Source organism: Nicotiana tabacum, chromosome 3, assembly GCF_000715075.1.
Source record: "Nicotiana tabacum cultivar K326 chromosome 3, ASM71507v2, whole genome shotgun sequence".
Lineage (NCBI taxonomy): Eukaryota > Viridiplantae > Streptophyta > Magnoliopsida > Solanales > Solanaceae > Nicotiana > Nicotiana tabacum.
This window is the reverse complement of record NC_134082.1, coordinates 88,467,870-88,494,926: the sequence shown is the minus strand read 5'-3', so window position 1 is coordinate 88,494,926 and position 27,057 is coordinate 88,467,870. Positions and strand designations below refer to the sequence as shown.

Sequence of the window (27,057 nt, the reverse complement as noted above, 5' to 3'; positions counted from 1 at the left end):
TGTAGTAACAACCATGGCATACCCCATGTTGTTACCACCCTTTGGGTTTGCTACATTGTCACTTGGTAGTGCCCGCTTAGGACAAGTATTTAGAGCTTGAGATATTTGCCCTATTTGAACCTCTAAGTTGCGGATTGATGTGTTGTGTGAGGCAAGTTGGGCATCCAAATCGACATTCTTTTCCATCATTTGTTTGAACATATTCTCAATATGCCCCATTTCATTGTTGGAAGAACTTGGTCCATGGGAAGGATAAGTAAGCGGGTTGCTCGGTTGTTGATACATCGGGGGGCTTTAAAAACCCGACCACCGGTTACCTTGATTATTGTTCTATCTCCCTTGGTTGTTAACCACCCAATTTAATTGATTATTGTCACTCCAATTTCCTTGATTGTTGTTGTTATGCCAATTTCCTTGATTGTTGCCACCACTCTAATTACCTTGATTGCTTGAGTTCCAGTTACTTTGATTGTTTTGAGGTCGCCATTGTTATTGATTCGGGCCTTGGAAGTTGTTTCTTTGCCCTTGAAAGTTGTTCACATATTGCACCTCCTCTTATTGTTCATTATAAGAGTCATCTTGATCAAACCGACTATCCTCTTGAACATAATTTTCCACTCCATTTTGCATTTGTGGACCCTTTACTCTTCTCTTGTTTACCATCATGTTCACCCCTTCCATTGCATTGACTTGCTTAGGATTTTGCACTTGATAAAGTTGCGCCTTTTCTAGTTGATTCATGGTAGTAGTCAACTCAGCAATGGCTTGCCAATGGTCATGCAACTCTTTTTAGATATGAATCATGTTTGAATCACCTTGTGGAACATTATCCCGAGATTGCCATTCCGATGATGTTTCCGCCATTTTATCCAAAATCCCACAAGCCTCCGCATACGACGTAGTCATGAAATTTCCACCGGCAAGTTGATTCACCACACATTGGTTGGTCGTGTTAATTCCACGATAGAAAGTTTGTTGAATCATATTCTCCGTCATATCGTTGTTGGGACATTCTTTGACCATTGTTCTATACCGCTCCCATATCTCGTGTAGCGGTTCATTGGGCTATTGCTTGAATGCTAAAATCTCATCTCTAAGAGTAGCCATATGCCCGGGAGAGAAGAACTTAGCAACAAATTTCTCCGCCAACTCATCCCAAGTACAAATAGAATAGTTCGCCAATCGTTCCATCCAATCTAAGGCTTTCCCCCATAGAGAGAAGGGAAAAAGCCTTAGCCTCAAAGCATCCTCGGAGACATTTGTTTGTTTACTCACCCAACAAGTGTCTGCAAACCCCTTTAAGTGTTTGTATGCATTTTGACTTGGAGCCCCAGTGAAGAAACCTCGTTGCTATAGTAAAGTGAGCATCACATTGGTGATTTGAAAGTTGCCCGCCCTAATACAAGGAGGGACTATTGCACTTACATACCCTTCATTGGGCAACACCCAGTTTGGAGTCGCTCGTGGCGGAGGTGGGGGTGGAACTGGGATATTGTCATGAGGTGTTTGACCTCTTCTATTATCTTGAGATTCAAGAGGAACCTATTCAACTTGGTCATCTTCAATGTCTGCATCCCCCAAAGGCATGTTTCCAAGTTCATTGTTGTTCGCCGTCATACTTGTACCTATAGTTGATTCACACAAATTAGTAAAACGGAAGGAAAATAAGATAATCCACACACAAACCCAAATATATAGCTAATACCATTTTTAACTCCTCGGCAATGGTGCCAAAATTGATCACGTCCAAATGCACGCCTCAAAGGAGGTATGACACGGTCATATGCAATAATAAAACCCAACTAATAGTTGGGATCGAATCCTCAGGGAGCTAAGATGGGAGTTAGGAGTATATATTCGGAATGAGCAAGTGAAGTATCTAGATTGTACTTCCACAAATAGGTTTTTGTTTCTACTTCTAAAATTAAGCTAATGATAGCAACTCTAAAGATATAAAACTAGAGATGATTGTTTTTTAGAGTTTTCCAAATATATAAAAGGCCTAGGGCTGTGACCATGACCTAGGTGTTTGCCTAATGGGATGAAGACTTTTATGCTATTTTTATTTATTGGGGTGTATTATAGCTCACAACTCTACGTTGTCCACTCAATACCTCTCGGTCAGAGAGTGATTTTACCCAATTTGGCTTTCTCAAAACCAAATGGGTATTTGCCAGAACGATTGATAAGAGCTCAAGTTTGATTGTTACTATCTCTAAGTTGAACCCTTTAATTGGGTTAATCAATCTCTCAATTGATCCAATTCCTTGTTAGCTAAGTTAACATAGACTAGGTAGGGTTGTGCATGGATTGGATTTAGCACATTTCGGATTTCGAATTCTAGAAAATGCAATTCAAATCTAATCCGAATTATATCAGATCAGATCGAATTTTAAAGTTTGGATCAGATCAAATTTTGGATCGTATTATTATGCCTTAAAGTTAAATTAATATGTATATTTTCTTTGTAAAAAAGGCAATACATTAAAAAAATTCATGTTTATGTAATTATGAGAGTACTATGGTGCCAATATAGTTAAATCTAGCAATTGTAAAGGTAATAACTTGGAGGTTGATGTAAAGGAAGTACCGACTATCCAAAATTAAAGTGTAGTATTTATACGTGCCCTAGTAATTTCGGATTTCAGATCGGATTAAAATATACCAATCCGAATCCGATCTGAAATCCGAATTTTAATAAACACAATCCAAAATTCGATCAAATCCGAAATCCGAAATCCAAAATTGAATGGATCAGTTCGAATTTCGGATATTCGATCCGAATGAACAACCCTAAGAATAGGTCCCTCTTTCTCAAGAAGAGACTAAGTCAAATAGGTATGCATCAATATTTGCATCCATCAATTCTACAATTGAAGCATGAACTAAGATAAAAACAAGCATAAAATTAACCACCCATAAAGTTTACACACTAGGATTGAGTTATAATCCTAGTAAAAATCTAGCAACTCACAATGGCTGTTGAAGAAAACAAAGAAGAAAAGATAATAAAACTCATATTGGAAGATAAAAATAGAGAAATCTAATGTTAAAATCATCAAAATAAGCTAAAGTTTCCTAAAACAGCAAAGAAAAACAGCTACAGTGGTTCAGAGATTCAAAACTTGACCTAATTTCGTGAAACATGTCTATTTATACAAAGCTAAAAATCACGGACAAAAATGCCCCTCGGGAGTTTCTGCAGCCGCACAAACCAGGATCAGGGAGGACTCTCTAAAGGAAATGTCATCACACAGGAACAATTCACTAAACTTTTTCAATTACTGCAAAAGGTGAAAGTTGGGCAACAAAGTGAACAAACTTTTGATACTAATGTTTCTGCCAACTGTACTGGTATCATTACCCCTTTTCTGAACCCTAATTCCTTTTCTTTATTCTCTCATACCACTTCTAACTCATGGATATTTGACTCTGGAGCTTCAGAGCATATGACATATGATAGATCTCTATTGTTTGACATTAAATCTTTGCATAGAGCAATATATGCTAATCTGCCCAATTCACACAAATTAAGAGTCACTCACAAAGGAAGTGTTACAGTATTATCTTATTTAATTCTTCACAATGTTCTCTTTGTGCCTTAATTCAGATTCAACCTTCTATCAGTCCACAAATTCACCACTCATTTAAATTGTTTGTTAATCTTTGTTTCTTTTACTGCTATATTGCAGCCCCTTTCAATGAAGAGGGTAGTGGTTCTTGGTGAAGCTCGGCAGGGGCTTTATCTACTCAAATCAGCTCCTATCAAGTCTTGTTGAGTTTCAATTATTCCTAGTTTATTTTTTGCAAAAAATCTAGTTTCTAACTCTGCTTGTAATAACACTACTAGTTCAGTTGTTTCACATTCTTAGCCTAGTGTTTCCAAATTGTTTTCAGATGTAAGCCTTTGGCAACAAAGATTGGAGCATTTACCTTTTACTAGTATAAAAATCTATCAAATTTTCCTTTATCTTCTTTGTCCAATTTCAATGTTGCTTGTGATATTTGTTCTAAAGCCAGACAAGCCAAATTACCTTTTCCCAATAGCACAATTTCTTTTAAGTCCATTTTTGAACTTATCCATATGGATACTTGGGGGGATTACAAAGTTACTACACATGATGGATATAGATATTTTCTCACAATTGTGAATAATTTTAGTAGGGGAACATGGACCTATCTTCTTAAAACCAAAAGCAATGCTTTCACTGTTTTAAAATATTTTATTGCATTAGTAGAGAGACAATTCAACACAAATGTTAAGATCATTAGATTTGATAATGCAAAAGAATGAAGATCCAGTTTGTCACGTTCAAATTTTTTAGCCTCCCAGGGGATACTTCACCAAACTACATGTGTTGCTACCCCCCTCCCCCAACAAAATGGGGTTATTGAGAGAAAACATAAACATCTATTGAAAACTTGTTGCGCATTACTTTTCTAGTCTCACTTATTAGTGGCCTATTGGGGGAATGCCTATTGACTGCTACGTATCTAATTAATAGATTTCCTTCAAAAGTGTTACATTTCAAGACCCGCTATGAGCTGTTATTTGGGAAGCCAACAACCTGCGAGTTACTAAGAAGTTTTGGTTGTCTTTTTTATGCCTCTACACTTCCTCACCTAAGGTCTAAATTAGATCCAAGGCTGTTAGATGTGTTTTTATTGGATACCCTTTCAATCGAAAATGTTATAAGCTCCTAAATCTGGATACTAAAAAGGTTTTTGTCTCTAGGGATGTTAGATATTTTGAATATACTTACCCTTTTTCCAGCATTGTATCTTCTTCTTCTTCTTCTTCTTCTTCTTCTTCTTCTTCTTCTTCTTCTTCTTCTTCTCTTCCTCCCATTTTTCCTTATTTTTGTTCTCCTCTTTCATCCTTCCCTACCTTTCCTACTGACCATTATCCTTTTTCTCCAAATTCTCCCATTCAATCTATTTCTAATATCCTCAGAGTTTAGTTTCTCCTTCTCCTGTTTATTCACCTCCCACCCATGTTCCTACCCATGTTTCCAATCTCTCTCCTTCTTCTCCCTATACTACTCCTTCTCCTATACTTATACATTTCACTAGAGTTTCTAATCCTCCTCCTTATTTGGCAAATTACATATGCAATAGTGTCTATTTAACTAATCCGACTGCTTCTTGTTTTGCAGCTTCACCTTCCACTTATGTTTTACCATTTTTTGCTATCACTAAGTCAAACCAAAGTTTACTTAAATCTATTTTCCATATTCCTGAACTAGCTACTTTCTCCCAACACTCTTTGCACCCATGTTGGCAAGAAGCAATGGCAAAGGAGCTTGAGTTTTTGGAAGCCAATCAAACCTGGGATATAGTTGAACTTCCTCAAGATAAAAAGGCTTTACCATGCAAGTGAGTCTACAAAGTTAAGTACAATGCAGATGGGAGTGTGCAGAGGTTTAAAGCCCAATTAGTTGTCAGGTGTGACACTCAGCGAGAGGGTATTGATTACAATAAAACTTTCTCACATGTGGTTAAGATGACCACTGTGAGATGTTTGTTAGCAGTAGTTGTTAAGAAAAGCTGGAATTTGTTTCAATCAAATGTTAACAACGCTTTTCTTCATGGTGATTTACATGAAATTTTTTATATGAAATTTCCTGCAGGTATGACAAACCCTAGTCCTCATTATATTTGCAAACTAAAGAAGTATTTATATGGGCTGAAACAAGCCTCACATCAATGGTATGCCCAACGCACTACAACCCTCAATTTCAAAGGCTATTCTCACTTTTTGAATGATTATTCATTATTTTTCAAGAAGTCACCTATTGAGGTGTGTATACTAGCAGTCTATGTGGATGATATACTCTTGACAGGGGATGATTAATATGAGATGACTATTTTGAAAGAGTTTCTTAATTCAGAATTCAAAATAAAGGATTTTGGACATGTACATTTTTTCTTAGGCATGGGAATTCTTATGGAACCCCACAGTTTGATCATTACTCAAAGGAAATTTACCTTGGAGCTTTTATCAGAATTTAATTCTTTTGATCAAAGGCCTGCCACTTCCCCACTCGAACCATCCACCAAGCTTCGAGCTGATCTTGGTGAATTATTGCCGGATCCTACCATCTATCTTCGATTGCTGGGCAAACTCAACCTCCTCACTCATACACGCCCGGATTTATCTTTTGCATTTCAACATTTAAGCCAATATATACAGTCTTCTCGGCTACCTCATCTCCAAGCAGCTTTTCACTATCTTCGATATCGGCTCAAAGATCCAGGTCTTGGTCTGTTTTTCTGCTCTAATCATTCCTTCAAGCTCCTTTTCTTTTTCGATTCTGATAGGGGCTCTTGCCTTAAGACTCACCGCTCTATTAGTGGTTATTTTATCAGTCTCAACGATTTAATCGTGTCTTGGAAATCAAAGAAGCAACCTCTCATTTCTCTTTCCTCTATTGAAGCAGAGTATAGGTCGATACGCAGGGTCACTGCAAAGATCACTTGGCTTGTTTAATTGCTCTCTGATCTCACTGTTTCTCCTTCGATTCCAGTTTCTCTTCACTCGTACAACCAAACAGCCATACATATTACGAAGAATCATGTGTTTCACGAGCGAACCAAGCATATGGAGCTTGATTGCCATTTTGTCCGTCAACAATTTCTTGCTAGCCTCATTTCTCTTCATTTTGTTCCATATGCTTCTCAGCTTGCCGATATCTTCACTAAGACTTTGCCTGGGCTTCATCATCAGATAATTATTAGCATGTTTGGTGTTTTATCTCACCCTTCCAACTTGAAGAGGGGTGAAGAATGTTCTATTTCGAAATAAATCATATGAAAGAAGAAAAAGACCTGGTAAAGTTATAACAGAGGTTGTATCGTTAATATCTAAGGTCATAAATGGAAAAGAGGCCAAATAGACTGGGCCATCAAAATGGACCTCAGAAGATAAACGAAATCAGCCCACGCCAGGACCTATTATTAGCCCACAAATCACAAGGCTGAAATATTTCGCTCCTTCTAGAACAAATACACGTATTTGTAGATAATTCACCTTTTGTTATTTTTCTTTTGTAAATGCAAGTTAGTTACGAACTAGCCAATGATGTATATGACAACTGGAATTAGTTATAGGTTAGAATATTCTTTCTTTTCATCTTCTTTCATGTATATATACAGAGCCTTGTACAGAAAGTTATACACAAAAATATAATATAGAAGAAAAAGCTTTATAATTCCTCTGAAATCTTACATAAACACATTATCTTGGATTTTTGATAACTCAATCTTGCCAATTAAATTGGGCCTTGTTGAGAGTCACAATTGTAGCAACAACATGTCCGTATAACTAAATATAGATTTGAGCCCAATTGGGTCAACTTTAAACAAAGTTTACGCTCCTTGGATGGGTACATTCATGCACATTACTTAGGGTAAATGCACAAATAGTCATTTTTGGGGATGCTATTTGGAGATTAATCAATACTTATTTTGTCCTAAATTTTATAACAAAAATCTTAACTTCAGGACAATTTAGTACATTTTTGTCTCGAAAAATTAAAGTGAAAAAATGAAATTGAGGATGCATTGCTAATTCCTAAATAACAACCCTTTAGAATCAGTGCATGGTGTCATTTATACACCATACTTTGAATAAGTGATATGAAACCAGGTAGCCTCTTTTAACATTCCTATTTAAAAAAATATTTAGTTTTTTATTTTTCGAAGAGTTTAGCTCCTGTTTTTTTTTAAATTTCGCAAAGCTTTGAAATGCCATAGCATAACTTCGTATCAGAAGGTTTAAAGTTTGAATTGGGAAAATTAAGCCCTCATTTGGTCATAGATTTTGCAAGTTTTCAATTTTTTTTTGCAAAACATGTTTGTTTATAGATTTTATCCATGTTTTAGCAGAGTTTAAAACAAAATTTTCAAATCCGAAAACTAGCTCTAGACCTGTTTTTGATCCAAAATATTACTGCTAGATTTTTAACAATTTTAAAAATTACACCAAACTTTTATATTTTGTAAAAAAAAAGCCAACAATCTATTATGACCCAACTAATCCACCAACTAATTACTGTCGTTTTCTTTTGGACTAATGGATCTTATAATATTATTGCAATATGACGAATTATAGTGGCTAGTAATTATGTTATTAGTAGTTAATATTAAAATATCAGGTTATGATTTTAGGATAATGTATTATGTAGTTCATTATAAAAATAATAATTTTGTGACAAACTTATCTATGTTCAAGACTGTGGTTTGGTCATGTGAAGAGGAGAGACGTTGATGCGCCAGTTAGGAGGTGCAAGAGGTTGCTCGTGGCGAGTCAGAGGAGGGGTAGAGGGAGACCTAAGAAGAAGAATTGTGGTTAGGTGATTAGGCAGGACATAGCTCTGCTCCAACTTACCGAGGACATGTGGAGGTCAAAAATTAGGGTGGTAAGTTCATAGACAATCTAGAGTTTTGCCTTGTTTTACTACTAGTAGTAGTACTAGTTGGGTACCTTCCTATTTCTAGTCTCTTGTTTATATACTCTATGTCAGTATTAGCAGTATGCTTGGCACTATTCTTGTAGTTTCTTATCCTTGGATCTTTGTCATTATTCATTTTGTTATTTGCTTACATTGTCTTTATAACGATTCGACCGGTCGTTTTGAGCTCTACCGCATCGTTCGGCAACTTAAGGCCTTGAGTAGCTTCACTTCAAGTATTATGACTTGTCCGTGCGGTCAGAATTGAATTTCAGAAAGTTTGGAGTTGATTTGAAAAGAGAACTCTAATTTCAGAAGCTTTAAGTTGGAGGAATTTACTAAGGTTTAATTTTTGAGTAAACGACCTCGAAATCGGGATTTGAATGTCCAACAGGTTTGTATGAATATTTTAGATTGTAGCGTATATCCGGATCAAGTTTTGGATGATCCAGGAGTGTTTCGGCGCCTATTGTAGAAAAGTTGGCATTTTGGAAGAATTTCATAAATTTAGGTTGAAGTGTATTTTAATGTTATCGATGTCTGTTTGGAATTTCGAGCCTGGGAATATCTCCGTATGATAATTTTGGTCTTATGAGCGTGTCCAAATGTGGATTTAGAGGTCTGTAGGTCATTTAGGGGTCATTTGGCGAAACTTGGAAATTTGAAGGTTTTTGCTAAGTTTGACCGGAGTGGACTTTTTGATATCGGGGTCGGATTCTAATTTCGGAAGCTGAAGTAGGTCCTTAATGTCGAATGTGACTTGTGTGCAAAATTTGAGGTCAATCGGACGTGATTTGATAAGTTTCGGCATCGAATATAGAAGTTTGAAGTTCTAAAATTCATTAAGCTTGAATTGGGGTGCGATTCATAGTTTTGACATTGTTTTATGTGATTTGAGTCCTCGAGCAAGTTCGTTTCATGTTTTGAGACGTGTTGGTATATTTGGTTAAGGTCCCGAGAGCCTCGGATGGATTCCGGATGGTCAACGTATCAATTTTTGAACTAAGGGAATGACGAGGCAGCTGGTATCTGGTGTAACCGCACCTGCAAGGTTTTGACCGCAGGTGTGGAGCCGCAGAAGCGGCCAAGAGGAAGCGCAAAAGCAGATTTTGCTGGGGGAGGGTGGGACCGCAGATGCGGTCAAGTTTCGCAGAAGCGGGACCGCACCTGCACGAAGAGCCGCATGAGCGAATGTGCAGAAGCGCTACTAGGCCGCAAATGGGGGGATGGAGGACCTGAAGGAGGATTGCAGAAGTGGCACTTTGGGCCGCACCTGCAGAACTACAGAAGCGGTCAAGTGACCGCAAGTGTGAGATGTCACTGGGCAGAAGGCTTCCTTAATAAGGGGGGTTTGTCCCATTTTCTTTCATTCTCTCTTAGTTGGGCGATTTTTGGAGAGCTTCAAGTGGGGTTTTTCATCATCTATGTCAAGGTAAGTGATTCCCACCCATTTCAAGTCAAATGCATGGTATATATATGGATTTAAACATGGAAATTAGTAAAAATTTGGAGTTTTGAAGAAAAACCTAGAAATATGCATTTTTGGATATGACCATGAATTTGAGCATGGAATTGGGAATAAATTATATATTTAAGTTCGTAATGTTATTGGTAATGGTTATCTTTGAAAATTTTGGAATCCGAGCACGTTGGTCCGATGATTGATTTTATCGACATGTCGAGCGGAGTTGGAAAATTGTTTAAATCGAATTGTTATGAGTATTAGAGTATATTTTTATTGGTTTGCATATTGTTTGGGTAGTTTTGGAGCTACGGTCACTGGCTTGAGGTGTTTGAGCGGCGCTAGAGCCGGTTATGGAACTTTGGAACGAGGTAAGTCTCATGTTTAACTCTGTAAGGGTAAAACTACCCTCGATGATATATTCAATATGTGTAACTTGTTGCGGGGGCTATGTACACATAAGCTGACGAGAGTCCATACATAGTTAGATTTATGTTATTGTCTGGGTAGATTTAGGTTCACACCATGCTATACTTGTACACATAAATTATCTTTGCTCGTTTAATTCTTTTATTTCGCATTACGACTTAAGACTAGACATGCGTAGAGTGATAAACTTGCTATTGTAGAGATTTCTCGAGTTCATAATTTTTCACGGAGTAATGGTGTTCCTCTTACAGATTTCTCACGCGTTACACGTTTTAATCGAACGATTTTTTTCCTAAAAATTATAACTCACATGTTTATTCGTGAGTTATAACTCACACGCTGCATTTCATGTTACAATCCGTAACCAGGAGAGTCTCATTCAGAGTTATTTATATTTTTTCTATCTAACTTATATTTTGGACAGATGTTGTATTTTATTTTACTTCCTAGTTGATGCTCATGCACTTGTGACACCGGGTTTTGGGGTTGCTTGCTGGTTATTCATTAATGTAGTTGCGAAAATATTTTCTTTCACATTTGTGAATCCTATTTAATACTATGTAATTAAAGAAAATTATGATTTCAAATACTAATATGAGTAGTTAAGATAATCATTTATTGTTGGTTTGCCTGACAACGGTGCTAGGCGCCATCAAGACCTTTAATAGATTTTGGATCGTGACAGTCTTATTACATTTTTCTATTGCTCCCTTTTTTAGGTTCGTGAGCCGATGATGTCTCAAAAACAACCTCTCTACCTTCATAGGTATGCGTACACACTACTCTCCCAGACCTCACTTGTGGGATTCCACTAGGTTATTGTTATTCAGGACTGTGGTTTGTGATAATGATAATGAATGTCATCAATGAATATTCTGCATATACAAGATTAACAAGTTTGTTTATTTGGTATTATTGGGTATTTTTAATAGTTTTTAGAACTTATGGGTATAAGTGGCATTTCATAAACAAAAAAGTGAAATATATTTTGAAAAATTATGTCCAAACTGATTTTTCATTTTCAAACCAAACTTTAACCAAATCAGTTTTTTTTAAATAAATTTAAAAATTTATGGCCAAACGCTAGCTAAACTTCGAACCGTTGGTTGAAACTTCAGACCCGATGGTTTGATGTTAGATTTTAAAGTAGCTAAAGTTTTAAGAACTTTAAAATTCGGCTATTATTTAAACTAATAGCCTGTTTGGCCAAGTTTTTTTTGGGCCAAAAGTATTTTTTTTGGTCAAAAGCACTTTTGGCCAAAAATTGAGGTGTTTGGCCAAGCTTTTGGAAGGAAAAATAGTCTTTTGAGGAGAAGCAGAAGCAGTTTTGGAGAAGCAGAAAAAATAGCTGCTCTCCATAAACACTTTTTTGAGAAGCACTTTTGAGAAAAATACACTTAGAAGCAGTTTTCAAAAGCTTGGCCAAACACTAATTACTGCTCAAAAGTGCTTTTCTAATTAATTAGTTAAACACAAACTATTTCTCACCAAAAATATTTTTTTTAAAAGTATTTTGGAGAAAAATACTTCTTAAAATAAGTTGATTTTAGAAGCTTGGGCAAACGGGCTATAAGGCTATTTGTGTACTTCATGAATAAGTGGCCGCCCAAGCTAAATGGTCTGACTATTTCGATCCTAGAGCAATTTAGTTTCCCGCCCAAATATTTCATCTTCTCATAAAAAAATCAAAAACTTTACGCTCCATCTTTTTCTTCCTGTTTCCGTCCAAATTGGTTAGCACTTCGCTTACAGTTCCACCGAAGTTTATTCTCTAAACCGGTGGTCGATTCAGTCAAATTTTTCCGAGCTGTCGACGGTCATCTCCGTGCAATTCGTCGCTGGCAACAGGTAGTAGTGTGTGTAACCAGTGAAGAATAGGTGTAAAAATGGAATCGCCGGTCGCCGAAAATTTGACGGCTGAATCTCCTTGTCATGGATCTAGAACTCCAAGGCTATTCATTAAAGAGATGGTCATGAGAAACTTCAAATCTTACGCCGGCGAACAGCGTGTTGGCCCCTTTCATAAGGTTAGGGTTTATTTTTATTTAGAAAAACTCTGTTTCTTCGTAATTGAATGAATAGGAAACTAAATTCGTATTATTTTCAGAGCTTTTCGGCAGTTGTTGGTCCTAATGGTAGTGGCAAGAGTAACGTAATTGACGCAATGTTGTTCGTGTTCGGAAAGCGAGCCAAACAGGTAAGATACGAGTAATTTAAAAGAAATTTCGATGTTTTGACTCATATAATTGTTGAATTGTGTGAACTGTTTCGTCTAAAATATTGTTGTATTCCATGAATTGTTTCATCCGACAATTTAAGCTATTAGTATTGGTTTTAACTGTTTAAGCTTTTAGATGAGTTGATTCACACAATTCAACAATAGTAACCCACTACATTGATCTCGACGCACAATTGAAATATCATTTCATCATATGTAACCCTTTTTCATTATGAAAGCAAGCATTAGCTATGTTACTGAATTTGATCTACTAAATGCTGAAACTTTAAGTACTAAATAACCATTATAATTGCTTCAGCTGGTTGAATTCCAATGTAAAACTTCTACTCTTAGCTTGTTAACCTGGTGGTTATGGAATATAGTTGTGTACAACGGCGTAAATATTTTGTGTTTTCTTATTTGATTGTTAACTATGCAGATGCGTCTTAATAAAGTCTCAGAGCTCATCCATAATTCAACTAATCACCAGAATTTGGAGAGTGCTGGCGTGTCTGTTCATTTCCAGGAGATAATAGATTTGGTAACTTCTTGTTTTCCTCTTGCTGAAATGGCCGTTTAGAGTTGCAGTTTAACTTTTGATTTAAGTGTTTCATTTTTTTGATTAAAGGATGGCGAGGCATACGAAGCTGTTCCTGGAAGTGATTTCGTGATTACACGTGTGGCACTCCGAGATAATTCCTCTAAGTACTTTATCAATGACCGGTCAAGTAACTTTACAGAGGTCACCAAGAAACTGAAAGGGAAAGGTGTCGACTTGGATAATAACCGGTTTTTGATTCTGCAGGTCTAAATTTTTATCACTTGCTTGAAGTTAACTTTGTGAATATTGTTCGATTATAGGGGGTTGAAGTGGTTGGATTTTTGCAGGGTGAGGTTGAGCAAATATCACTGATGAAGCCAAAGGCACAAGGAGCCCATGATGAAGGCTTTCTAGAGTATCTAGAGGATATTATAGGAACCAATAAATATGTTGAGATGATTGAAGAATCATTTAAGCAGTTAGTTTTCAACCCATATCTTAAACACTGTTATTGTTGCTACGGTGTTGATATTTTTGGAACTGCCTAAGAAAGTTCAAAACATGCATTTACTATTTCTTAATGCTCTTGTAGGCTAGAATCCCTCAACGAAAGAAGGTCTGGCGTTGTTCAGATGGTCAAGCTAGCAGAGAAAGAAAGAGATAACTTGGAGGTATATTTAGACCATTATGAGATTCCTGTTTCCTTAAGATTACAGAAAATTAATTATACTATCTTGGCTTCATTTGTCAGGGTGTGAAGAATGAAGCTGAAGCCTACATGCTTAAAGAATTATCATTGTTAAAATGGCAAGAGAAAGCAGCAAATTTGGCTTTTGAAGATAATTCAGCTCGAATTTCGGAGATGCAGGAAAACATTTCTGGACAGGAAGAGAACCTTAAAATAGAGAGGTGGGGTCTTTTCTCAACAAAGGTTGCACAAATGCAAACGTTTGGTATGTGTTATAATGAAAGCTAGTGGAGCTAATTACTGGCTTATTTTAGGGAGAAAATTCGAGAAAGTAACAAAACATTGAAGGAGCTTGAAGCGAAGCATTCAAAGCATTTTCAAAAACAAGAGGTATGGATAAGAATTGCATATATCCTTTGCATCTTCTTAATATAACCAGAACAGGATATTTGTTGTTTCCCTGGGACTCTGCATCTGTCAAATGTTTTGGTTTTAGAAATTTGCATTATGTTATTCTCCTACTCATTGATTTTGAACAAAGAATCTTGAGCACCTTGCTTTGAATCCCATCTTTTGTTTGAAATTTTAGGAGCTTGATAACAGTTTGAGGCGCTGCAAGGACGAGTTCAAGGAATTTGAGAGGCAAGATGTAAAATACCGAGAAGATTTAAGTCACCTGAAGCAGAAGATAAAGAAGCTTAATGATAAAGTTGATAAGGTATCAAAAACTGAAAGTTGCTTCCCAGAAAAATATAGTAAATGTATGGGAATAAGAATAACTATCTCTGTTTGATTAATGTACATCTCTTGTCTGTTTTCTTGGATGTTAGGATTCCACAAAAATTACTGACCTAACAAAGGACTGCGAGGAGGCAGCAATTCTGATTCCAAAACTGGAGGAAGATATTCCCAAACTACAACAACTTTTGGTGGATGAGGAAAAGATCTTAGAGGAAATTCAGGATAATTCTAAAGGTAGAGTATCTTCAGCCAGGATTGCTTATGGGTTTAAGTTTATGATACTTTGAAAGTTGTTTTGCTAACTCACTTTGCAGCATGTTACACAATACTGTCTGGTTTTGGCAAAATTAATGTGCCTCTTATAAAAGCGAGCCTCTTTATGTTGTGCTTTAGTAGTACATATGTGATGGTATCATAAACAGCTGGTTTTCCCATTAAGGTTTCATATTTCCTTTTTCATAGTATGACATCCCTTCTTTGGTGGTTTTCCTTAGAGTAAATCTTTTTGCCTTGATTAATTGGCATCATTATTTTTGATGTTTTTAGCTGGTGATTTAGATGTTGAATCAAAAAAGTTGGTGCACAGAATTAGTTTTTTTTTTTGGTTGCATCGAATTGCTCATATTTTCCCATCAGTTTTAGCCTTAGGCATATATACTGGTCTCATTCTTGTATGATGTTGGCGAATAGTTGAGACTGAGGTTTTTCGAAGTGAGCTTGCTGATGTTCGTGCTGAACTTGAGCCTTGGGAAAAACTACTAATCGAGCACAAGGGAAAACTTGAAGTTGCATCAACTGAAAGTAAACTTCTGACTGAAAAGGTATTTTGCCAGTTTACAACATTTAAGATTGTTCTTTCTTATTTATTTCATACTCTGACAACTATCACTGTAATTTGGTTCCCGTATCTCTTAAGCAATCTACATTTGTCAACTAGAGCAGCAGGAAATCTTTTACTTTGGGCTGCTTTTCCCAATATGAAGGAGTCGGTTAATGTCAGTAAATTATACTGTCTTCCTGTACTCGTCCGCATGGTGTTTGTTTCTTTCAAGATTAGGCTGTGAAAGTGCGGGTGAAAAGATTTCCCAGTAAAATCTTGTTAACTAGATTGCGTAGTACATAATTGAACTTCCACTCGATTACAAAACTGATCCATGCCCTCTAAAATTGTTTTCCGGGCAGAGCTTTATGCCTCCGAATACATCTAAGATGTGGGGAAAAAAAACTCAAAGCAGCTTTGGGCTTGATGAGCAATGTGATAAGTTTATTGGCTCAATAATGGCCAAAAGTTAGTGGTCAAGGTATACAAACTGAAAACTTAAAGATTTGCAAAATACTTTTAATTTATGTCTAACTGAATAATCTTAAGATGTGAGGCAATATCAAGTCCTAAATGCATTTGGTTGGTTGATAGATTTCATATTTATGATTGTTTTCTTATGTTATACCGCTGCATTAGTTAAGTTTGCTGTAGATTATGTCATTTATTGGTAATTGCTGTTTATTTATGTCAGCATGAGGCTGCTCGTGCTGCTTATGTGGAAGCTCAAGAGCAGATTGTGGAAATACAAAAAAGACTAGAGATGAAATCGACAAGCATAAATGACACCAGGAGTGAGCTTGAGAATCTGAAGCTTAAAGCATCTGAAGCTCGAAATCTGGAACAAGTATGCATTAGGAGTCTGCCATTTTTCATTTTTGACCATTTTTCTGATGTCTTCAGAGCTCTCATAATGCATCGAGTGATTGCAGGATTGCCTTCAAGAACAAGAAAGATTGATTCCTCTTGAACAAGCTGCTCGACAAAAACTTTCCGAGCTTTTATCTGTAATGGAATCTGAAAAGAGTCAGGGATCAGTTCTTAAAGCAATATTGCATGCTAAGGAGGCAAATCATATACAGGGTATTTATGGTAGAATGGGTGATTTGGGTGCTATTGATGGTTAGTGTTTTTATTTAATACTTGCTGATAGTCCTTCGATTTCATGTGTTTTCTTTCATTTGGAGGCTAAGTTAATGAAATTACGGGGCGAGCTCCTGCATTAGATTTTAGTGGTGATGAGTAAATGAAGCTGGAAAGTCGGGGATAATTGGGGGGGGGGGGGTGCTGCTGCAATTTTCTCCATAGTTGCACTAACCACTATTTTCTTGGACATTTATTTTCGCCACTTGCTTACGTTACTATAGCACGGTGTCTCTGCTGACAATATATTAATTTTATATAGTGCTTTAATCTGCTTTCATTCATCTTTTTTTTTTTTTTGGTTTCAGCAAAGTATGATGTTGCCATATCAACCGCTTGTCCTGGACTAGACTATATTGTAGTCGAGACTACTGCAGCAGCACAAGCTTGTGTTGAGCTACTTCGCAACAAAAATCTCGGTGTTGCAACTTTCATGATTTTGGTAGATTCTCCTCTTAAATTAAGTGGTTTCCTAGTGGTTGCAGATAACTTTTTGTTTGTTTGTGATTGGTATGGTTTCTTTCTATTATATAGGCTTCTCGTCTCCTTGAACAAAGAGATGTAGGAATAAAATATTTTCTGTTATATCAACAGTGTCTCTGTTTCTGCATTTGTGTCATGCAGGAAAAGCAAACTGCTCATTTACCTAGAATCAAACAGAAAGTAAGCACGCCAGAAGGGGTTCCTCGCCTTTTTGATTTAATTAAGGTCCAAGACGAGAGAATGAAACTTGCATTTTTTGCAGCACTAGGAAACACAGTTGTCGCCAAAGATATTGATCAGGTGAGGGTTAAATAACCGTACCTTAGAATCTTCATTTGTTTTTCATAGACGGGATATTGTTTTGTGAGGATATCTCTAGTCAAGAATTCTCTATGGTCTGTAAGCAATAAAAGTTACTCCTAATAAATTCTTCTCCTAATTCCATAATGGCTATCAGTAAACAGATTTACCCAGAAAGTATGACATGAAATTTTAAGTCTGTTACTGAGATATCTATGTCACGTAGGTATTTTGTCCATGTAGTTCCATAATTCATCAGAAACTGTTGCACTAAGCTCTGTGCCTTCTGTTACTTTGCAGGCTACACGTATTGCCTATGGTGGGGACAAAGAATTTCGGCGCGTTGTAACTCTTGATGGAGCCCTTTTTGAAAAATCTGGGACGATGAGTGGTGGTGGAGGTAAGCCACGAGGTGGGAAGATGGGCACATCTATCCTAGCTGCTAGTGTTTCTCCAGAAGCTGTGTCCAAGGCGGAAAATGATCTTTCAACATTGGTTGAAAGTTTGGAAAATATACGGAGAAGAATTACTGATGCGGTGAAGTGTTATCAGGCCTCAGAGAAGGCTGTTACTCAACTTGAGATGGAATTAGCAAAAAGCGTTAAGGAGGTCTGAGCTGCCCCTGGAGTTTTGTTGTTCTTGTTATGGTTATTGTTATTACTTATTCTATTCCTTCCTTTATATTTTGCTCCTGCATCAAAAGTTAACTGAAGTTTTTTTCCTGAGATAGATTGACAGCCTAAAGTCCCAACATAATGATTTGAAAAAGCAACTGGATGCCTTAAGGATTGCATCGGAACCCATCAAGGAGGAGGTTAGTAGATTGAAAGAACTCAAAAAAATAATGTCTGCTGAAGAAAAGGAAATGGACAGGCTTACACAAAGTTCACAACAGTTAAAAAAGAAGGTAAAATTATGCTTAATTTCGGCACTTTTGCAAGACACTTCTGTAATTACTTAAAGCATGACAAATGGCAAAAGCTGTTTTAATCAAGTTTTAATTGCTTCAGGCTTCAGAACTTCAGAATAAAATAGAGAATGCAGGTGGTGACCGCTTGAAAAGTCAAAAGGCAAAGGTTACCAAAATTCAATCTGTAAGTGGACATTGACCTTGTGCATGTTGAATTGCATACTGGACACAATTCATGCTACTTTTGCTTTTATTTCTTCTCCAGGACATTGATAAAAAAGGCACGGAGATCAACCGTCACAAAGTTAAGATAGAAACAGGACAGAAAATGATTAAAAAACTCACAAAAGGGATTGAGGAATCAACAAAAGAGAAGGAAAGACTGGTTGCCGAGAAAGAGAAGTTGCTTTCCACTTTCAAAGAGATTGAACAGAAAGCTTTTGTTGTTAAAGAGGACTATAATAAGATACAGGAGGTAAGAAAATATCTGCATTTACTCTCGGCAATGCCTGATTATACATGTTAAGTTAAAATTCTCTGTAACTCTCTCATTTTTTTCCTTTAATGTCTTTTCTTGATTTTCTAGCTTATTGATCAGCACTCTGGCGCTCTGAATGATGCTAAAAATGAGTATGAAACTCTGAAGAACACTGTGGATCAATTGCGTTCGACAGAGGTTTTGTGCCAGTCTCTATAAAGTTTTCTCGCTTCCGGCTTCTCTATTCAATGAATTTCTAACCTACCGCAACTAGAGCTGCAGGTGGATGCTGAGTACAAGTTACAAGATATGAAGAAGGTCTATAAAGACTTGGAGCTCAAAGGGAAAGGATATAAGAAAAAGCTCGATGATTTGCTTGTTGCTATCTCGAAGCATATTGAGCAGTAAGCTGGATTTCTTTCAGCATGCTGACATCTTATCATTTTCTGGGATGCTGTAGCTTTTATATCTATCTAATATAGTTACACTCATCCTTTGTTTGTATCATTGTCAATACATGTAATTGTTCCTCTTGGTACAGGATTCAAAAGGACATGGTGGATCCAGAAAAGCTTCAAACAACTTTAAGGGATGGAACTCTTGTTGAGACTTGTGATCTTAAGAGAGCTCTAGAGATGGTTGTGATTCTAGAAGCACAATTGAAAGAGATGAACCCAAATCTCGACTCAATCTCTGAGTATGCATCAGTCGACATTTATATGCAGTGAAAACTTGTAGCATAATTGTTTCTCTTTATATACCTATGCTAATCATGTCCACTGTCACCAGGTATCGGAGCAAAGTATCTGTGTACAATGAGAGAGTTCAAGAACTAAATTCTGTTACCCAAGAGCGCGATGATATAAAGAAGCAATATGACGAGTGGAGAAAGAGAAGGCAAGTATTGTTTAACGTTAGAATGTGTATTTGAACTTTTGGATGCCTCTGCTTCTTTGCTTCATTAGCTTACAACATTTGTAATTTAAATTCAGGTTGGATGAGTTTATGGCGGGTTTTAATACCATATCGTTGAAGCTCAAAGAAATGTATCAGGTCCTAACTGAACTTGTCTACTTCTTAGAAAGCTTTCTACTTCTGTCTCGAGTTGAATGTCATCTACACGTTGAGAAGTGTTATTTGTTCTAGACTGATGAAGTACATATTACATGCAGCCTGGATATCTTGTTGGTTAACCTTGTGATTGCAGCACATCTGCTGGTCCTATAATAGTAGATGTAAATCCTTGCTCTCAGGGCTTTGGCTCAACGGCAAAGGGTAGTAAAATTGGGGATGCGTGTTAGACAACATATCACGAGTTCAAAGACTAGCTATTGAACCTAGTATATAAGTGATAAAGGTAGAGAGGCAGACCCATCCACCAAATTTCAAAGTTAAAAACAATGGATTTCTCTATTATAAAAGAAAGAAGGTGGATCTTATTAGTTTCAATCTTTTCTTCCCCCCCACAGTACTTGAACTTTTCATCATCATAGAGCTTGGCTTGCATTTCTGCTGATTGATATTGTTAATAGTTGTATAATATAAAGCACATAAATAATATGCATCTGGTGATGAATTATGGAACAAAATGAATGATGTTTCATAGAATTTCATATGTTTAGAGAAATCTCTAGCAATTGGGTTGACGGGGATAAGGAAATACAATTTTATTAAGCGATTATTCCTTGAAGTAGATAAATATTATTATAGTTTATGAGCAAAGAATATTGTGTCAATGTAATGATAAGAGAAATTTCTTTGGAATGGTAGACAATCATATTTAGTAGAAAGTAAAAATGAGAAAGAAATAGAAACTTGACATTCAAGTTATGGATATTCACAGTGAAAATTCAGATAATATTACACGAAATAGTTAGATAAAAAAATCTCTTGAGTGAATAGAAAAATTACGAATTCTTAACAGACTTTTCTTTGCATTACTTACTTTATCATTAATATTTCTATAGTGATTGTGCTTGTGATTTGACGTTTCAAAAATTTACCCAAGCATATAATGGGTGGGGGTTCAAATTCATATAACACAATTGATTGACATAAATATTCAAATTACTCACATGCTTTAAAGCAGGCAGAATTTTGTGTGTTTGCTTACACTAATATTACATTGTGGCTGTCCCCAGATGATCACCCTTGGAGGTGATGCCGAACTGGAGTTAGTGGACTCTCTTGATCCGTTTTCTGAAGGTGTCGTTTTCAGTGTCAGACCACCAAAGAAGAGCTGGAAGAATATTGCTAACTTATCAGGTGGTGAAAAAGTAAGTCTCAAACTTATGTGTTTGGCTTTGGTTTGATTTTTACAACTGTATAGCAAGCAACTCTTATTCATATACCGTCAATTTCTAATTTCAGACTCTCAGCTCATTGGCTCTTGTTTTTGCACTCCACCACTATAAACCTACTCCACTTTATGTAATGGATGAGATTGATGCTGCTTTAGGTATGTTTTCTTCATTTTACATTGGCCAATTTAGAATGGTTAAATGATACACTTGTCACTCATTGATTGTGTAATGATTTTCGAAGGAATTTATAATGTCCCAGGCTACTTTACCCATTACCTTAAGGTTTTAGATGTGACGCTCAAATCTTTTACATGGTATCAGAGCCAAACTGTGTTGATCACGTTAGCACAATTGCTTTCTCTCCTTATATTATATTTCTGTGGGCTTCTTTTTTTCAAATCAGCCAATCGAGCCACTGATATTGTTCCAAGCCCATTTATTAACTTGTTGAGCCTAATATTTCTCCCTCTAGTTCAGGCCCACTTCTGTTGAGCCTCATCTATCTAGTTTAAAAAAGATCTTCAATCAATATGTAAACTGGTTCATGATAACCAGTTTACAGGTGTGTGAGGGAGTTAGAGAATACACTTTGAAGGATTGAAAATACTCCGAAGAACAATTTAGGCACAAGAAAGAAATTTAGCAAAAACTATATAGAAGAAATTTATTAAACTAGGGAGAGAACTTGGTAGAAGGCTTTTTCACAACTCATAAACTCTTGAATCTCTCTACAAGAAAAAATAAGTAGTAGCACCCCTATTTATAATACTACAAAACCAAAAACCTATTCCAATATAAAATTGGTAAACAAAACCTAACTAGACATGAATTAAATAAACTACTAAATATCAAATCCTAGACAACTTAGGAATATTAATTAATCTTGGTTTAGTTTCCAACAACCTCCCTTAAACCAAGATCTTCAAATTTGATCATGCCCGACATCTTCTTCAACTTGATGAATAACTCCAATTTTAGTGGCTTTGTGAAAACATCAGCAACTTGCTCTCCAGTCTTGCAATGCTCAATAACTATCTCTTTGTCTTGAACCAAGTCACGAATAAAGTGAAATTTGATATCAATGTGTTTGCTACGCCCATGAAAAACTGGATTCTTTGTTAATTCAATTACAGACTTGCTATCACAAAAAATTGTTGTAGGACTGTCTTGCTTGTGTTGAAGAAATCCAAGCATTCTTCTTAACCACAATGCTTGTGTAGTACTACTTGTTGCAGCCATGTACTCTGCTTCAGCTGTTGATAAAGCAACAACTTGTTGCTTTTTGGAAGACCATGAAAATACACCAGAACCCAAATAAAATGCATAGCCAGAAGTACTTTTTCTTTGTATTGTATCACCAGCCCAATCACTGTCTGTAAAATCCCACAATACTACTATCATTAGTCTTTGAATAAAATATGCCATCAGTTTGCGTACCTTGTATATATCTCAAAATTCTCTTTGCGGCTTGCAAGTGGGATTGCTGTGGAGTCTCCATAAATCTGCTAATTAATCCAACTCCATAAGTAATATCAGGCCTTGTAGAAGTCAAGTACCTTAGACTCCCTACCAATTTTCTAAAATATGTAGGATCAACAAAGTTACCAGTCCCATCTCTAACCAACTTTAATTTTTCTTCAACAGGGGTCAAAATTGGTTTGGCTTTATCCATATTAAATCTCTTTAGAATATCACCAGCATATTTTTCTGAGAGATAAATATTCCATTATCTAATTGAGATACCTCAATACCAAGAAAATAAGACATTAAACCCAGACCGGTCATCTCAAACTGGCTAATCATTGCCTCCTTAAACTCAGAAATTAATTTAGGATTATTGCCAGTAAAAATTAAATCATCCACATATAAGCACACAATGAGAATATCTTCGCCAGACTTGAATTTGATATATAAAGTATGCTCATATGGACATCTCTAAAATCCATGTCCAGTAAAATAAGAATCAATACGAGTGTACCAAGCTCTAGGTGCTTGTTTCAATCCATGTAATGCCTTCTTCAGCCTATAAACTTTATTTTCTTGACCCCTTTTGACATAACCAGCAGGCTGCTCAACATACACTTCTTCTTCAAGTACACCATTTAAGAAAGCAGATTTCATATCCATTTGAAAAATTTTCCAGCAATTATTGGCAGAAAGAGAAATTATCATACGAACAGTATCAAGTCTAGCAACATGTGCAAATACCTCGAAGTAATCAATACCTGCCTTCTGCTTGTATCCTTTAACAACTAATCTCGCCTTTAAACTATCCACTTCTCTAGTTGGTTTGAACTTGGTCTTTTATACCCACTTGACTCCAATTGGTCTTTTTAAGGGCAGTAAAGTAGTCAATTCCCATGTATTATTTTTCTCAATAGCGTGAATTTCTTCGTTCATTGCATGAACCCATCGGTCATCTTTAACAACTTCCTCAAAAGTAACTGGATCACAATCTGCAAATAAGGCAAAATTTACAATATCTTCATCGGATAAATCATTATCATCGCCAACAACATAATCTTGCAAACTAGCCGGTAATTGGTGTTGTCTTTGCGGGCGACGGGACGTCTCTGCTTGAACAATATCTACTACATGTTCCTCTTGATGTCTGCTAGAACTTCCTTCCTCTATGATAGGAATTATTGGTTGAGACCTAGATGGTTCAGGATCCTTCTTTGACCAATCCCAAGAACTCTGCTCATCAAAAGTAACATCTCTGCTAATAATTACTTTTCTTGTATTTGGATTAAACAACTTGTAACCTTTGTCTCATGACTATAACCAATAAAAATACATTTTTCAGCTTTATCATCCAATTTCTTTCTCAAAGCATCAGGAACATGAGCATAAGCAAGACAACCAAATACTTTTAGATGAGAAATATTTGGTTTCTTATTTGTCTAGACCTCTTGTGGAGTTTTTTCAAAATTAGACTGTGTAGGACACCTATTTAGTACATAAATTACACAAGAGACAGCTTCTGCCCAAAAACCTTTTGGAATATTTTTAGAATGCATCATAGATCTCACCATGTCCATCACTGTTCAATTTTTTTTTCAGCCACACCATTTTGCTGAGGTGTATATCTAGCTGTCAATTGATGCTTAATACCATACTTCTTCAAATAATCATCACAAACAAGAAATTCAGTGCCCCTACCAGTCCTCAATATTTTAATAAAACACCTACTTTGCTTCTCCACATAAACTTTGAAGCTCTTAAAAATATCACATGCATCAGATTTATCTTTTAAAAAATATACCCAAGTCTTTCGGCTGAAATCATCAATGAAAGTAATAAAATACTTATTACTACCATTAGAAGAAACTTCAACCGAGCGCAAATCTGAATGAATTAACTGCAATGGTGCATTAGCTCTCCAAGCCTTGCCTTTCTGAAAAGGTTCTCGGTACTTCTTTCCCAAAATACACGACTCACACTTCTTGTTAGGAAAAGCAATAGAAGGCAAACCATCAACCAAAATTTTTCTTGCAATAAATTTCAAACTCCCAAAATTCAAATGGCAAGACGTAGATGCCACAACCAAGTATCATCACAGTTTATAGAACTAAAGCAAGGTAAATCATCACTATTGAGATAAAGAGGCCACAAACGACTATTGTTCATGTTAAACTTTGCAATTAGTCCAAATTTATCATCACTGATTGTACCAATCCTATACTTAAAACGCAAATCATACCACTTTTCTGATAGTTGTCCCAAGCTCAATAAATTATGATGAAGACTCGGCACATAAAATACATTTGATATAAAATTAGAAGAACCATCTTTCACAGTAATGCGAATTTTTCCCTTTCCAATAGCAGGCACCTTTGCGTTATTTCCAAGTCTCACTGTACCTCTAAATGTTTCATCCAGATCAGTGAATAATTTCTTATTTCCACTCATATGATTGTTGCAACCCGAATCAATAAACCATTCATTCCCTTTAGTTTCTTCAACCCCAAAATTAGAAAACAATAAAGTCTCTTGTTTATCCCTATTATTTTCAGCCATCTTAGCATGTACGTCTATATTACCAGATTTATTAGACCAACATTCGCTTTCATAATGTCCAAATTTACCACAATTATAGCACTGAATCTTAGATTTATCACGTCTTTGAAAATTTTGATGACCTTGTTGTTCCTTCCAAAAATTATTACTATTTCTTTGTTGATAAGAAAAATTACCTCTACCACGGTTGCCTCGATAGTTGCTTCTACCACGACCTCTACCTCTGAAATTCTGGTATTTTTGATTTGTTTCTTTAGGATAACTTGTCTCTTCTTTTGCTTTAGGTTGATTCACCTTTGCTTGCAACGCCTCCTCCACTATTTCGGGTGTGTCTTGAGTTAGGGACATCTCATATGTCACCAATTCACCTTCTAAATCATCAAGTGTAAAAGTGCTAAGATCTTTGGTAGCCTCAAGAACCACCTTCTTTGTGTGAAATTTTATACTCACGGACCGCAATATTTTTTCAACCACTTTAACTTCATCTAGTACTTCTCCATTGGTCCTCGTGTCGTTGACAATATTAGTAATCCTCGTAATGAATTCTTTAACGGACTCTGTTGGTTTCATTTGGGCCAACTCGTACTGTCTCCTTAGCTCTTGCAATTTGACTTTCTTTACGTCGACGGAACCTCGATGTGAATTCACCAAGATTCTCCAAGCCTCCTTAGTTGATTTTGCATGTAAAAATTTGTTAGATACACACAATTCAACCTTGCTGGTGAGATAGTAATGTGCCTTATAATCCAATTGTCTATTTTTCTCTAATTGCTTAGCTGCATCACCTATCAATGTTGTCCTTCTGGGGGTTCATTAAATCCTGTTTCAACAATGGACCATAATACAACAACATTGAAAAAACATTTCATATATTGATGTCAATCTTCAAAATTATTTTTGCCATCAAACATGAAAACTTGGCAATCATGTGAATATGGAGTATTCATATTTTTTTTAGGATCTCCACCGACTCCGACAGAATCTCACACATGCTCTGATGCCAATTTGAAGGATTGAAAATACCCCGAAGAACAATTTAGGTACAAGCAAGAAATTTAGCAAAAACTATATAGAAAAAAATTATTAAACTAGGGAGAGAACTTGGTAGGAGGCTTTTTCACAACTCATAAACTCTTGAATCTCTCTACAAGAAAAAATAAGTAGTAGCACCCCTATTTATAATACTACAAAACCAAAAACCTATTCCAATATAAAATTGGTAAACATAAACCTAACTAGACATGAATTAAATAAACTACCAAACATCAAATCCTAGACAACTTAGGAATACTAATTAATCTTGGTTTAGTTTCCAACACACTTGTCCCTCATTAGTTGTATAAGAGTTTCCGGAGGGCCTTTAATGTGGTGGAATTTCTTAAGGTTTTGAGTTGATGGAATTTCTTCTTGCATTGCTGCTGGTCTCCTAATTGTTAAATTGGTTTCATTTATTGATGGCCGCATATCAGATTTTAAGAATGTCTCTATCGTGGGACATTATGTGAAGGACAGAACAAAGGATGCACAGTTTATAATCATAAGGTACTGCATTTGAGGTTATGTGATTCGCATCAATAAGAAACGAGCTGTTTCTCATTTTATTTTTGATACAATGCAGCCTTAGGAACAACATGTTTGAGCTGGCTGATCGGCTTATTGGCATCTATAAAACAGATAACTGCACAAAGAGTATCACCATTAACCCAGGAAGCTTTGTGGTTTCTCAGAAAGCTGCTTGAGTTGGTTCAAGAAATACTGATAGTAGAAATCCCTATGTTTCAATCTTTCCATGCTGCTAGAATAGTTCTCTGTTCTGTATTTTTGTGTGCAGTATTGCTGTGTATATTTGTAATAACTATCACGCAAACAATACTTCTGATACGTTAGAAAAAATATTCAGTAAGCACCGGTCAATTGGTTCCGTTTCACGTCATAATTGATTTTGGGTATAAATAAAAAATAGAATTTTTCATAAAGCACTACCTTATAGTAGTAATTAGCCATCTATAGAAATCATTTGCTATATTACTGAATATAGATACTTTTTCTGTGGTTATAAGATGTATTT

At 36.1% G+C, this 27,057-nt stretch overlaps 2 protein-coding genes across 2 annotated transcripts; both read left to right on the top strand.

Annotated features, from left to right (window-relative positions):
• Positions 1-5,503: 5,503 nt before the first annotated feature.
• On the top strand, positions 5,504-6,490 carry LOC107830589 (secreted RxLR effector protein 161-like). Its single transcript, XM_016658205.2, has 2 exons — positions 5,504-5,630; positions 5,934-6,490. Exons 1-2 carry the CDS (start codon positions 5,504-5,506, stop codon positions 6,488-6,490), a joined length of 684 nt encoding a protein of 227 aa, XP_016513691.2.
• A 5,550-nt stretch (positions 6,491-12,040) lies between these two features.
• On the top strand, positions 12,041-26,892 carry LOC107830590 (structural maintenance of chromosomes protein 4). Its single transcript, XM_016658206.2, has 28 exons — positions 12,041-12,371; positions 12,452-12,541; positions 13,002-13,103; positions 13,191-13,367; positions 13,451-13,581; positions 13,696-13,774; positions 13,855-14,012; positions 14,106-14,181; positions 14,381-14,509; positions 14,622-14,766; positions 15,223-15,353; positions 16,047-16,199; positions 16,285-16,474; positions 16,804-16,937; positions 17,120-17,278; positions 17,579-17,887; positions 18,009-18,185; positions 18,289-18,372; positions 18,454-18,663; positions 18,775-18,864; positions 18,949-19,070; positions 19,208-19,363; positions 19,456-19,563; positions 19,659-19,719; positions 20,808-20,942; positions 21,037-21,124; positions 26,459-26,531; positions 26,608-26,892. The coding sequence occupies exons 1-28, from the start codon at positions 12,231-12,233 to the stop codon at positions 26,726-26,728; spliced, it is 3,729 nt and encodes a 1,242-aa protein (XP_016513692.2). The 5' UTR covers positions 12,041-12,230; the 3' UTR covers positions 26,729-26,892.
• Positions 26,893-27,057: the final 165 nt, after the last annotated feature.